Source organism: Tenrec ecaudatus, chromosome 1 (assembly GCF_050624435.1).
Source record: "Tenrec ecaudatus isolate mTenEca1 chromosome 1, mTenEca1.hap1, whole genome shotgun sequence".
NCBI classification, from domain to species: Eukaryota; Metazoa; Chordata; class Mammalia; order Afrosoricida; family Tenrecidae; genus Tenrec; species Tenrec ecaudatus.
The window spans coordinates 155,212,041-155,226,525 of record NC_134530.1 but is presented as its reverse complement, the minus strand read 5'-3'; the positions used below and the strand labels follow the sequence as shown (position 1 = coordinate 155,226,525).

Genomic DNA, 14,485 nt, shown 5'->3' with positions numbered 1-14,485 from the left:
ATAAATGTGTAAGGTAACTCCCCATTACCTTGATCAGCATCTAATACCAACCTGACACTGAGAATTAAATTAGAGAAACAAAATTGGATACTTTGAGACTTGAGGGCTGATTATACTGCTGGAGTGAAGAGTGGATTTAAACTCTCCTTATCCCATTTAAATCTAACTAGGTATAAACTCTCCATTACTGAGGAATAGAGGTGTGTCTGCAGAGGTGGAGGTTCCCCTTGATGTTCTTTAGACAGGAAACCTAATCCTTTCTTCTGACACACATGGTTGCAATAGAAACCATTCCCCAACCGCCTGTCTGGTTTTAATCTATTCATTCTAGTAAAATAGGATTTTCAGGGAACATTAAGGAGAGAGCAAAATTACAAGAATTTACCATAAAATAAAAGTGTTGATGAGGAATCAGATTTTAAACAAGTGTTCAAAATTGTAAGCATGAAAACATGCAGACACATGGTGCATGCTGTAAGTATACACCATGAAAGTTTTTTATTTTTATATGTATCTAACATCTGCTTCAATATGACATTTATGTTATTTTGCTAAAGGTTTTCTCTTCTTTTAGTTTTGTTGTTGACTTACTCAAATGTTAACAACAGTAAAACACAGAAAACCAACACTGTTGGAGAGAGAGGCATTCCATAAGTGAAATTTCTAGGGCAATAAACATACCTCTACATAGTCAAGCTGTTTTGACCATTTTGTATGGAAATGTTTTCAAAGTGTATAATGTAGTTTTTCTTTGAAAGATACAATGGATCATATCATCCCTCCAAATGATCCAGGGCCACCATTGCTAAAAAGACTTATTAGAATAAGTGAAGTACTTTCAGAAATATTTGGGGGTGTGTGAGCTTTTTTAGGATATGGGAGGGCTTCAGAAAGCTCACGGACTAGAGAAATTAGAAGATAATGGAAGATGCTTTGCCGGACACCAAAAGGTTTCAGATTATTCTGCCATAAGCCTATCAAACACTGACAATTAATTATGTAATTGGTCAAAACCAAATTTAAAGTGTGTACCTACTCTGTGCAAAGCACTATGCTAGGTGCTAGAATAAAGAGGTATGCACTGCCGTGAAATAAGACACTGTGTGATTTGGACAGTGTGGGAACAACATAGGAAAACCTTAGAGGAGCTGCCTTCTGAATGTCCTGGTCCCCACTGCTGCCATTGCTGCAGCTACTGAAGCTGCTAGCAGAGGCTGGAGAAACAGGTGGTCACACTGGCAGGGGCAGCCGAGCAGAATGGATTGTTAGCAAGTGAGTGGGAATAATCTTTACTTCTGAATAGAAGCTGCTCAGATCCTCACGCCTCTGTCACTGCCTCCCACCCATCTGCAGTAAAGATCCTCAGAGCCAATGTCCAGAGTCAAGCCCTTTGCCCCCAGTCTGTATCCATGTGTGATCCAGTGCTGCAAACATCTAGGACGGGGACTTTAAAACTATGAGGGAGAAATGATAGAGAAGTGCTTTCCCTTAAAAGTAAAACAAAAAACACTTATGGAACTGCAGACATATATGCAGTCTATGGAGTCAGATGCTACCCAAATGAACAGGAAGCAAACCTGCCTCTATATGCAACATAAATTGTTATCTTTACCCAGTCACCACATTGGTGGACAATGCAATGTACTATTTCTAAATACAGCCTCTGACCCACTATCATCAAATGTATTCTGATTCCTAGTGAATCTACACAGAGCTTCCAAAGCTACACTCTGTATGGAAACAGACGGCCTCGTCTTTCTCTCTCAGCGTGGCTCGTGGGTTGGAACTGCCAGGCTTTAACAGCTGCCACCACAGCTCCATAAAGCCTTAAGGTTTACAGATACTTTACAGATACTTCAGTGATTAAACTTGTGTTTCACTATACCTTCAACGGGAATAGGTCTTGGAAATATGATGGGGCTTCAAAAAGTTTGTGAAAGCAATGGAATTAAGATAACTTTCACACGAACTTTTGGAAGCTCCCTTATATCAGCCCCAAAATAGCGACAGCCATGCTTCCAGGCAGATACAAAGGCATGATGTGCTTGAGGACTGGTAGGTAAACCCTCTGAAGGATTTCTGCTGCACTACCGTCTCACGGCTACATTTACTGTGGAATCTGGGTCACGGAGGATGTCAGAATTCCAATCTGGTGAATTCCCTGTTGGTTCCTTGGAGGTTCTAGACTGAGAGGGACCAGGAAAAGGCCTATCCCAAAATCAGGCAATCAAAACCTCGTACTCTGCACTTGCCTAACAGAATGCTGCAGGTGCCTAGGATCATATTAGCTGAAGAAAACGGTATTTTAATGATTTGCTGTATATATCAATACTAAGTAAATGAGGTATTTATAAATCTGCATTATTTGCAAGGATACCATACATCTTTATAAAGATCAATGATCACTTCCCTTGGCTTCAGAAGTACTTTTAATTACATCCTTGGACCACTTTGATCCCACACACTCTCCCTGGAGCTCTCGAGCATTTCCGTGGTTTTGATTGGAGAGAATGGTGTGTGGACCACCTCTGACCATCTCTCGCTACATGAAGGACAAGAATCCAAGTCCACATCAATCCAAGGCAGGTTACCACAAGCCTCCATGCTTGCTCCTTCTTGACCCTATTCTAACCCAGAAATCCCTCCCATGGCACTCATCTACTCTGCTACAATGGCCACACCGAACTCACAGTCACTATTCATGATGATGGGGACTTATTCGGAGACCTAACAGGTTACAGAATGGTAAGGATACAGTTCTTTTGTCCTTAGTTCCTTTTCTCAGTCATGCTGGCAAAAATGTTTCTCTATTCTCTGATCTGTGCCTTGTTCCTTCGGCCAGGAAGCCCTCCCAGCCCTGCCTCCCTGACTCAGTGCCAGGCTCTGATGCCTCCACACTTCAGGCAGGGATCTAGCATGTGCTACCCAGTGGCTTCTCTGGATGGTCCTGAGATTTCTGTTCCGGCTTCTGAGATAATTCACTCTTCAATACCCAATTGGAGCAGCAAAAACAACCAATTTCCAAGTTAGAACAAGTCGTTTACATTCTATTTATAATTAGTCATGAGGTAGGAGTAATAAAGATTATGTATAGAAGTCATAATATGCAATTTCACTTCAGCACACAATTATCATTGGCTTTACAGTTTGGAGATCTCTCCTGAGTCCCAGAACTATGCATCTAATGGGCATCATATTTTACAAGCACTTCATATTTCAGTCAATCCAATTGAAAAACAAAATTGATTTCCTAGGGTCTTCCCACCCAGCCCCTTTACAATTCCTTCTCTACCCACTGCCAAATTATACTTGAATATCACCAGCACTATGTACCAAATCTCAGATTTTATTGTATGTTTATTATAATTTTTCCTCCTCTATTCAAATCTGCTGTTTCAATATATGTTCAATGGATAAACTCAACAAACACATTAAGACAACCTGATGAGTTCTTCCAGTTATTTTTTCAGTATGCATTCTTAACTGTCTGGGAGTTTTGAAAGTTCACAGAAGCAAATCCGCAGTAATGCTTCTTGTACAGGTATTTCTTTAACCGAGTTATGCCATCTTCTTCCCGGGGCTGGGTTGGATCACCACACTCCTGTGTTCCTCTCCTTCCCAACTTGTTTCTGTCATAGCACCTTAAAGCAATAGCACTTTTCATTGAATTTCTCCTTCAGTAGGCCATACACTTCCTGAAATGGGTCTAATATTTAAACCTTCAGTGCCTGGGGTTAAAGAAATGTTTGCAGACTAAATGAATTAATGAGGCCACGGTGGTCCCAACTGACCGGAGTGCCCTCTGAAATAATCGGAGGGCCCAGGACTAAGAAACTTTGTCCCGTGAGATTCAGTGACTGTGACTGAAGTAGAAGCCCCGCTCTGATGGCATAGCTGCTACTCAATTTTCGTGAAGGAAAAAAAAAAATCCCATTTTCCCATGAATTTTTTAAAGGCCTCCCCCAAACCCCCTCTACCTCCATTCCCCTGCAATATCCAAAGGAGAGTCTCTGGGAAGAGCCCTGTTGGCATGGTGGCTGCTAACTGCAGACGCAGCAGTTGGGAACCACCAGCTGCTCCTGGGGAGAAAGACGGGTTTTCTACTGTTGTAAAGAGTTACAGACTCGGAAACTTGCAGGGACACTTCTGCCCTGTCCTATAGAGTCACTAGAATCGCATCTACTCCATGGCGGTGAATTTGGCTTTTTGGAAGATATCTGGAAAACGAAAACCACAAGAGCCAAGCCCCACCCCTTCCCGGCTCCATCAGCTCTACGCCGCCCGCTGCACCAGAGCCCGAAGGGAGGACTTGGGCATGCGCGCCAACACTGGCGACGCGGGACTGGTTCCCGAGGCTGACGTCATATGACAGGAGGCCCCGCCCCTCGCAAGATGGCGCTGCACATAACGCGGAAGGCGCGTGGGTGCTGGAGCTTCATCCGGGCACTTCATAAAGCGACTGCTCCCGCGACTGCTCCCGAGGTAACCCACGACAGCCCCCCTCGCCAGGCTTCCCGCTCGGCCCGGCCCTTCCCGTTCTGGGCCCCTCCGTCCTCCCGCTTTCCTTTCCCGCCCTCTCCGAGAGCGCCGGCTACTTCCTTCCTCAGGGTCAACCGGCCAAGCTGCCCTCACTGGGAGCGGGGTGACGTTGCGTCGGCGGGCGGTGACGTAACGTCCCCCGAGTGGGAGGACCGCGCCGACGCCTGCCGCGTCATCCCCTCCTTTTGCTGTGCTTTCGCTCGCTGGTCGCGGTTGCCCGGCAACGCGGGAAGCCGGACTCTTGTGTGAGGTTATCCCCTCCCCGAGACTCGGTCCTTTCGGTGCTGCTCTCCTTCTCGGGGCTCCATTTCCGTTTTTGACTTCCTCCCCCGACAGCGAGCTCAAAGGCTGTCCTAGAAATTAGATGCGAAGTCTAATTAGGGATTGAGCAGTTTAGACAGAGGGCTGCCAAACTGTGCTATCCTATTATTCTGGACTTGACACGGCCACTGCTGCCCTTACTCTTGTCCTGAGATCATGCAAACACGGCCTGAGCGCATCAGTAAGAGAGATTGTGCCCGCATGATGGAGGAAAAAAGAGAGAAGTATAAGTATATCCGAATGGGAAAAATGGTACACAGTAGACATCTACAGATATCTACCCCCATTCCTTTACTCATTTATACATTTACTTAACGTCTTGAAGTGGGGTTGGCACTTTAACGTGTGTTACTATGGAGATACCGCCATGAACTTCAGAGGGGATTCTGTGATTATTTGGTGTTTTCCTGGAAAACGTGCATATTCATTGTTATAATACAAAGATGTGAGAGTTATTTTAATTGGTGTATTGCAAAGAGTGCTAGACTGGAAATTAAGAAACCATAGGTCGATTTTTCTGCTTGCGTGCTGTGCAATGTAACAAGTCACATCATCTGTCTGAGTTTTTTTCTTCTTTAATAAAATTGTATGGGGAGGGGTTTGACAAGTTAACATTAATTCAAACGGGAAATTCATAGAGTCATGATTTTGAAACTAAAATAAAAACAACTAGATTAATTATAAAAACCAAGATTTAAGGTCAGCTTATTTTTTCTTTCTGAGCTTCAATTTTATCTTTTATAATATTGATTCTGTATGGACTTAACATGACACTATTAAGAGTACAGAGATAATTACTGGAAAGTTCCTTGTCAACAAATATTTAGGTGTTAATTTTTTTCTATTTTAGGCTGTAATATCTCATTCAAAAATTGTTAAATTCATCAAATACTCCTTAATGCGTGAGGGTCTGAGTTTGCAAACCCACCAAAGTATTGCCAAATCTGTACTATAAGTTAATAGTGGTATATTAAAATCTATGCTTCCAATATAACTAAGCCTTAGACTCAAAACTTCTTCTTCCAAACTCAGTAATTGAGTATTTGTGAGAATAGAGAATCAAAGAAAAAAGAGAAGCTGAAGTTATTAATAATTGCCCAAGAAAGTTTAGTGAACTAAATTATTATAAATGCTAAAGAAAAGAACCCTTAAACCTCGACTGTTGTTTCATTATCTTTTTTGAGTAAAGAGAGTTATTATTTTTTTATGAAAAAAATCATTTTATTGGGGGTTCTTACAACTCTTATAACATTCCACACATCAATTGTATCAAGCATATTTGTACATATTTTAGTCTTATTTTTTTAAATCATTTTATTGGGGTCTTGTACAACTCATCCATACATCCATTGTGTCAAGCACACTTGCACATTTGTTTCCCTCATCATTCTCAAAACATTTGCTTTCTACTTGAGCTCTTGGTATCAGCTCTTCATTTTTTTCCCACAATCCCCATCCCCGCTTCCTCATGAACCTTTGATAATTTATAAATTATTATTTTGTCATGTCTTACACTGTCCAACGTCTCCCTTTACCCACTTTTCTGTTGTCCATTCCCCAGGGATGGGGTTATATGGAGATCCTTGTAATTGGTTCCCCCTTTCTACCACACCTTCCCTCAACCCTCTCGATATCCCCACTCTCACCACTGGTCCTGAAGGGATCATCGGTCCTGGATTCCCTGTGTTTCCAGTTCCTATCTGCACCAGTGGACATCAAGAGAGTTATTCTTAAAGCTAACCAAGTTAATTTGGATTGTTTCAAGATGTAGAATTCCAAGTCAGAATAATGTGTTCAAACCTTTAATTTAGCTTTGATTGCAATAAGAATCAAATTAAATAAATGTATTTGTATAGGAGCATTTTTTAAAGTTTATATAAATTTTCAATCATTAAAAAATCTTTGAAATACTGATGAAATCCTTTAAAAAACTGAGAAATGATATTTTACATTTTGATTATAATATATTGTATTTAAATATTTACATAGAGACTTAAAAAGAGGGAGAAAAAAAAGACTTGAAGGAAATAGGCCATTATTTTGTTTTGCTTGGTTGTCTAAATAGTAAATTAAAAGTAAAATTACCCTTCTAGACTTTCTGTGTTGTTCACGTCTTCTGTATTGAGTCAATGTCACCTTTATGCCCCTAGAAAAAATGGTTTGTAAAGCATAAATCTCTCTTGTAAATGTGTGGTTTAATATCATTTGTCGTATTTTAGTTCTTCGCTAGAGAGATTTTTCCAACAGCAATATTATTAAAGTAGCTTAGAAAAGGACTGCTGAAAAATGTATAGCCATTTTCCTGTGTGTATCTTCTTTTTCTCTTGAGAAGTTTCTTTTGAAGTTAAGGGGAACCTGTGAACACATGCAGGAATACGTAAAGTAAGAATTGGATTCTTAAGTCAGATGCATTAGACATTTTAATGATATCTCATCTGTATGATATCTCATCTGTTACAGATTGTTTTGCATGAGAATAGAACAATAGAAAAGTAAATACCGAAGGAGCTCAAAAAGTTAATGGAAAAGTAGAATTGAAAAATAATGGAATTTTTCCATGAACTTTTTAAAACCCCCTTATATTTATCATGTGAACTTATCTATTAGAAATCAAGAAATAGCTGAGTTACTTATTATTAATTCTGTCTGGACAGTGGCTTCCTGGGGTGAGAGGCAAAAGTAGATGAGCCGTAAGGATGTGTTCGACACTGTGACTCAGAGAGTAGTAAGATTCCTAGGTTATTCCACTGTGTGTTTATTTGTGTTTAAAGCAAAATCCTTGGTACTGGGGACCCTCGGTCTTTTCTATGGCAGCCTTCTGCCCCTCAAGTTTGGATATAAGCACAAGTTCAAAATAAACAAGCCAACAACAGCAGCAGCAAAGAAAAAAGCCCCAAAGCAAATAAACCCAACAGGACTAAAATTCGACTTGCAGTGCATCAAACCCTATTCATTATGGAATATATGTGGATTATATGAAAAGGGTTTATTTTGCCAGGTGTGTTCCCTGGCAAGATGAGGGTAGCCAGAGGAATGACTGTCTGACATTATGTATAAATGCTGATGGTATTTGGTAAATGTAAGCTGTCATCGGTGGCACCACAGAATCCCCACTTTGCTAAGCACACTAACATATTGTGCGAGAGTGGACCTTGAGGGCTTCTACATGCTTGCAAGAACACTTGTCAGCATTCAGGTGGGGGATAAAACGTTCGCATTTTATGTCATATGAACTTCATACTTTACTAGATGTGCCCAATATGAGTTTGATCCATATTAATATATAGTTCCTACTAATAATGACAAACCAAAAAACCAGTTACTATTGGGTCAATTCCAACTCAGAGTGACCCTCTGGGGCTACAAGATAAAGGAATCATACCATCAAGAATTGTATTAAGCTTGTTTTATTAACACCTTCTCCCCCTCTCTCTTATTTTAAAATAATTTCAGAATTTTACAAAAGTTACCAAAACAGTAAAAAGAATTCCTATAAACCCTTTATCAAGTTAGCTTCCTCTGTACAGTCAATCTTGGCAATTCTTAAACCAAAAAACTAGGGTTGGCAGAATATTATTAACTCAGATTTCACCTGTTTTTCTACTAGTCCTTTTACCTGTCTGGGTTCAAATCCAGGATCTCACCTGGCACTTATTTGTTAGGTATTGTTAGGTGCCATCGAGTGAGTTCCACCTCATAGCCACCCGAAGTGTAACAGAACAAAACACTGCCAAGTCCTGCCCATCCTTACAATTGATTTTTGTGTAAGCCCATTATCCCAGCCACTGTGTCAATCTATCTTGTTGAAGGCTGTGTTAGTCTGGGTGGACTAGAGAAACAAATTCATAGACACTCGTGTATAAGAAAGAGCTTTATATAAAAAGTAATTGTATATTAAGAAAACATCCCAGTCCAGTCCAGATCAAGTTCATAAATCCTATATTAGCCCATATGTCCAATACCAATTATAAATTTCTCTTCAGACTCACACAACACATGTAATGACACCAAATGCAGGAAGATCATAGGCCAGTGGGAGGAAAGTCTTATGGACCCGGTGGTGGTGAAAGCATCTCAGAGCTGGCGTGGGTCTCCACTTGGCTTCTCCAGCTCCAGGGCTCTGGCTCTATCAGCATCTCTCCACGTGGCTTGTCAACAGGAATGTCTCCCAGGGAGAGTGTGTTTGTCCCACTGCCAGAGAGCTATTTATCCCCTTAGCACCTCCAAATGAGGTTATCAAGCCGCAACCTGATTGACAGGATAAACTCTACTCTTCACTCTTAATCTCAAATTGACAACAGATTATACTTACCACAAGAAATATTCCAGATATTATTGCATTTCTGTTATAAAAGGCAAAACTAAGGCTCTAAGAAATTGGGTTACTTTCCCAAGTCTTAGACATAGTAAATGGCAGTTCCAAGATTGAAATTGGCTCTGCCTGACTACACAGCCTTCCCCACAGTTGTTAGCTGGCTCTAGAACTGTCTTCAGTCAACAGAATGAAATGATGTGTACACTTGAATGAAATGATGCCTGGTTGTTGGTATGCTCAAGGCTGTTGTGATTGCCATACTTTGAGTGCCTTACAACCTAGGGGACTCACCTTTCAGTGCTATATCTGGCAATATTCTCTTGTCATAAGGTTTTCATAGATTAATTTTCAGAAGTAGATAGCTAGTTACACCAGGTCTATTCTTGCTTCTTTTCTATCACCACCTCTCAGGGGTTAAGGAAGTTTTCTTCTAGAGGCAGCTTTACTCCTGAATTTCCTTTGGAGAAATTTAAGGTTGAAACTGCTCAGTTACAGCATGAAACACTAGAAGGAAAGAGATAATTTATAGGCCCTAAGATGATATATTGGCTCCAGCTTGACTTGATTTAACTCTGCGCAAGCATCTTATCGTTTTCTCTTCACAGCCTCTCCTAGCTATCCCTAGTCTGACACCTAACATACTTTCCTAACTCTTTTGCTTACTGAGAAAAGCAAGGTCATATCTAAGTCTCTGAACTGCCCCATCATCTGAGTTCTCTTGACCCGCCAGTCATCCACCAAACACCCTCTACAGTTCTCTCTCTTCCTTGAGCAGCCCCTTTCAATTCTAGTTAAATCTCCTTCTGTCGACTAGTTGTTTCTTTGATTGCCCCTCTGCCTCCTAGAATCAAGCTACACTGTGCCTGGTCACCAACTATCTTGCAGGAATGTCGGTTTGTCCTTCCACTCTTCTGACTGGGCCTCATTACAGCATTAGACAGCTCTACTGCTGACAGAACCCGAATGACTTTGGTTTTGTTGCTGCTTTCCCCAGCCTGTTAGGGTGGTCATTGTAGAATGTTCACCATGGAATTTGAACACATAAAATCAAATAACCAGTTACACTATTGAAAGCATTTTCAGCTCATTGCAATCATACCCTTTTCTTTGATAGCATCCTGTACCTCTGAAATGTTTATGTATTTTTTAAATGGAAACCTTTATCCAGACCATTGGTGTATATAGTCTCATTTACTCTTAAGTACAAAATACAATTTCATTTCTTTTTACATAGCCATTTAAAATCTTGCTCACTGATTAAATTTTCATTGTGTTTTATAGTGATGATAAATCTAAATCATTTTTTGAAGTTCAACTGAATAGGGCTTAGTCATACCAAAATTAATAGTAACTCTTTTTCAGGCCCTAGCCTGGTCAGGCAGGGATAATTTCAGGCCTTATTAAGCAGCATCATGATGAAAAGTGGTGGTGATAGCAGACCTTTTTTTTTTTGCCGATTGCTTACCTAATATGCCAAGCATGATTTTCAGCACTTGAGTTAGTTCATCTACTCATTATAACACAATGAGGTAGGGACTAATGTGAGCTCCATTTTGTGGTTAAGAATGCCAGGAGTGTAAGTCACATAGTAACAAGCCAGAGCCAGAATGGAACCCTAGTAGCCTGAGCCCATGTGCTGACCTCAGTGAAAGAATGGTAAACTCAGAAGCAAATTCCACATATTAATTTGCTGATAACTATCTTACAGCATTTAGGTCTGTTTCACCCAAGCCGTTTATATATCTTTCCGTGACAACATGCACAGTAGAAATTATAAATCATCCCTCGTTGTTGCTGTTTCTACAGTCTTGTATGGCTTGATGAATTGCGAGAAAGGAGCAAAGCTGTCTTGTAAATTTATCTCCATGTCTCTGTTTGGCTACTGCCACTAGGATTATCCTGTGTAAAATAAGGGCTTTTAACACATGAGTCCCAAGGTGCATGTAGGAAGTTCTGTTTATACACAGCCTATAGCTAAAAGGTCAACCTGAGCAGAGCCCTGCAAGCAGAGGGCGGGGTGGTGAGTGCCAAAGCTGATGGATGACCAGGGGACCACTATCTAGGGTCTCGTTGGGATTTATGGCTAGATTACTTTCCTTGAGCGGTAGCAGAGGTGCAAAGTAGAAAGATGGAAGAGATGAAAGTAGTTAGAGTTCTGGGCTGTTTCTGCAAAGGCTGAGTTAGAATTTCATCATGAGAGATTCTCATTCCGTGGAGTTCCTAAAGAGATCTTTAATTCACAAGTAGTAGGTGATGAAAATGAATTAGTGCCAATTGGTACGTTAATTTGGCTGTTCTTGAAGGGTTAAAATTGGCAGCCTTGAATAAACCTTATTTTATGCACCGTACGAAAGGCCCTTTATAGGCTGGTTGTTATGATCCCCATGAGCAGAGACTTTGCATGGACCATTCTATTTTATATTCACTCAGCTCCACTCCCAACTAGCTATTTTACTTTGAACCTCTTCTGGAAAATTGCACAGGGTAATGGTGAAGGGAAATGGAACTGTTTACCCAAATCCCTGATTTGGATTCCTATCCTCCCCTGGGGAGAGGGTCTAAGCAGCCAGTTCATAAATTTGTGAGAAGAGGGACGAGATCTCTTGGGTAAGTAAGTGTGCATTACCAAGGTGGGGATCTGAGGGGATGTGAAACATCACACTATTTGACAGTGTCGGGAGAGGGCTAGGTGGGCCCCATGGATACCAGTTACCTGACCATCTAGCTTGGGAAGGAAAATCCCTCTCTGTAGACAATTTTGGCTTCTCCAATGAGCTGGCAATTTTCCAGCCAGCTCCATGCTGCCAAGCTATGAAACGTCCACACTGGGTAACCAGGGAAGCAAGTTTGCAGAAGGTAAACATTCATATGAACACCATGCTTGTCATCTTCTTGCTGACTGACTCTTCACTAAGCGAAATGGGATAAAGTAGAATGGGCTTTGGGTCCGTCAGGCCCAGCTTGACCACATACTCATCATAGGATACAAGGCAAGTTATTTGACCTCACCAACCCTCAGTCTTTTCTATTCAATGCTAATAGTGATTTTTACCTTGTAGGAATTTTATGTAGATTTGAGATTCTGCCAGATAGGTAAAGTTCCTTGGCCAGTCCACAGTCTTTAATGGATACTTGGTGCTTGATGATAATGATTTCTTCAATCGAATACCATTTTACTCTGCAGCCTTTGTCCCCTCTACCCCTTATCGATCTTAATGGGCCCCTTCCACACATCATTTTCCCCCTATATCCCCCTTCCCCCCAAAATAATCAGTCTGACTAGATCAATCTCATTAAAAAACCAAAAAACAAAACAACAAAAAAAACCCAACTCCCTGCCATCAAGTTGATGTCAACTCCAGGTGACCCTGTAGAACAGGGTAGAACTGCCCTGTGAGTTGCCTGAGACTGAAAGCCGCGTCCGTCACCTGTAATAACCCTGGCAGTTGTGAATTGCTGACCTTGCAGATCACAGGCCACACATAACCCCCTGAGCTACCAGGACTCCTGAATCCCCCATAAAAAGAGCTTCCTTAGACTGCTTCTTTAGCCAGAAACGTTTGGGGACATCTTGGAAAGCCTAGACCAAAGCCCAATATTCAAGGTTGCCTGTAGCCCCCTTGCTATTTTGGATGATAGATCCTTTGCCCTTTGGAGTTCACAAAAGCTCATGTTTGCTCCTAGTTCTTCCCTTTTTCTCCTTTGTCAAGGATGTTATCTCTTTGGGAAGGAAGGAGCCCTGGAGGTGTAGTAAGCTACGGATTGTACTGAAAGCTGAACTCCCTACTGCTTCTCAAAAGAAAGAGGAGGCTTTCTGTTCCTATAAAACTTTAGTCTCAGAAACCCAGAGGCAGTTCTCCTCTGTCCCTTAGGGTCTCTATGAGTCAGAATCAGCGCTTTGGCAGTGCGTAGGTCTTATTTTTTCCTTTTCTTGGAATCCTTTCTGTCCATATTTCACCATTCTTTAAAAATGAAACAAATGACAGTGACAAAACCTGCGTATAGGTCCCAGGAAGCTTTTATTCTAAGGCTGGGAATGTTACTCCCATTTCAACATTTTGCAAGAAGACTTTACACTTCCTTCGTGGAAATGGACGCCTCCTTGCTCTAGTCTCTCTTTATATGTAGGCAGTTGCTGTCAAGGCACACAGAAGACTGTTGTAGTTTTGAGATCCTTTGTGGCCACAGCAAAGGGAACAGTTCTATATCCCCAGCTCTTTAGGTGACCCCCAGGCTGCCACCTCATTCTCTGGCAGTGCCCTCTTGGAGAAGACCTCCAGCTGCAAGGTAGGGAAGGCAGCCCTCTTCCTGTTGAGCCTTTGCTATGATAGCTATATCTGCAAGACAACATATTAATTATTACCATATATACTTGAGTATAATCCAAGTTTGTTTAAATAAATCTTTTTATTGGGGCTCATGCAACTCTTATCACAATCCATACATACATCAATTGAGCAAAGCACCCTTATACATTCGTTGCCCTCGTCATTCTCAAAATCCGCCTTCCACTTGGGTTCCTGGAATCAGCTCATTTACCTTTTTTTCCCTCTCCCTCCCTCCCCACTTCCCCCTCCCCCATGAACCCTTAATAGTTTATAAATTATTATTTTATCTTATCTTACACTGCCCGGCATCGCCCCTCACCCACCTTCCCGTTGCCCATCCCCCAGAGAGGAGGTTCCACGTAGATGAGATCGATTCTCCCTTTCTACACCCCCTTCCCTCCCAGTGTCGCTGCTCTCACCGCTGGACCTGAGGGGTTCATCCGTCCTAGATTCCCTGTGTTTCCAGATCCCTACTGTACCGCTGTGCATCCTCTGGTCTAACCAGGTCTGCAAGGCAGAATTGGGATCATGATAATTGAAGAGGAGAAAGTGTTCAAGAACTAGAGGAAGGTTGTGAGTTTCATTGTTGCTACACTGAACCCTGACTGACTCATCTCCTCCCCACTACCCCTCTGCAAGGGATATCCAGCTGTCTACAGATGGGCATTGGGTCCCCATCATACACTCCCCTCATTCACAGTGATGTGATTTCCACACCCTCCCACCCCCCCCACCACCACCCCGCCTTTGTTGTTTGAAACCTGGTCCCCTTGGCCCTTCATGATCACACATGTTGGTGTGCTGCTTCCATGTGGGCTTTGTTGCTTCTGGGTTAGATGGCCGCTTGTTTACTTTCAAGCCTTTAAGTCCCCAGATGCTATATCTCTCAATAGCTGGGCACCATCAGCCTTCTTCACCACACTTACTTATGCACACATTCGCCTTCAGCGTTTATGAGGAAGGTGATCACACAATGATGGTT

General features: G+C 41.8%; 1 protein-coding gene across 2 annotated transcripts in view; it reads left to right on the top strand.

Annotated features, from left to right (window-relative positions):
- The first annotated feature begins 4,382 nt into the window (after positions 1-4,382).
- Positions 4,383-14,485, top strand: part of WARS2 (tryptophanyl tRNA synthetase 2, mitochondrial) — a 106,354-nt gene continuing 96,251 nt past the window's right edge. For both annotated transcript variants that reach the window (XM_075560067.1, XM_075560075.1), the window contains exon 1: positions 4,383-4,482. In XM_075560067.1, the coding sequence (XP_075416182.1) occupies positions 4,393-4,482 (90 nt within the window). In that variant the 5' untranslated portion in view covers positions 4,383-4,392. The remainder of the gene's footprint in view (positions 4,483-14,485) is intronic.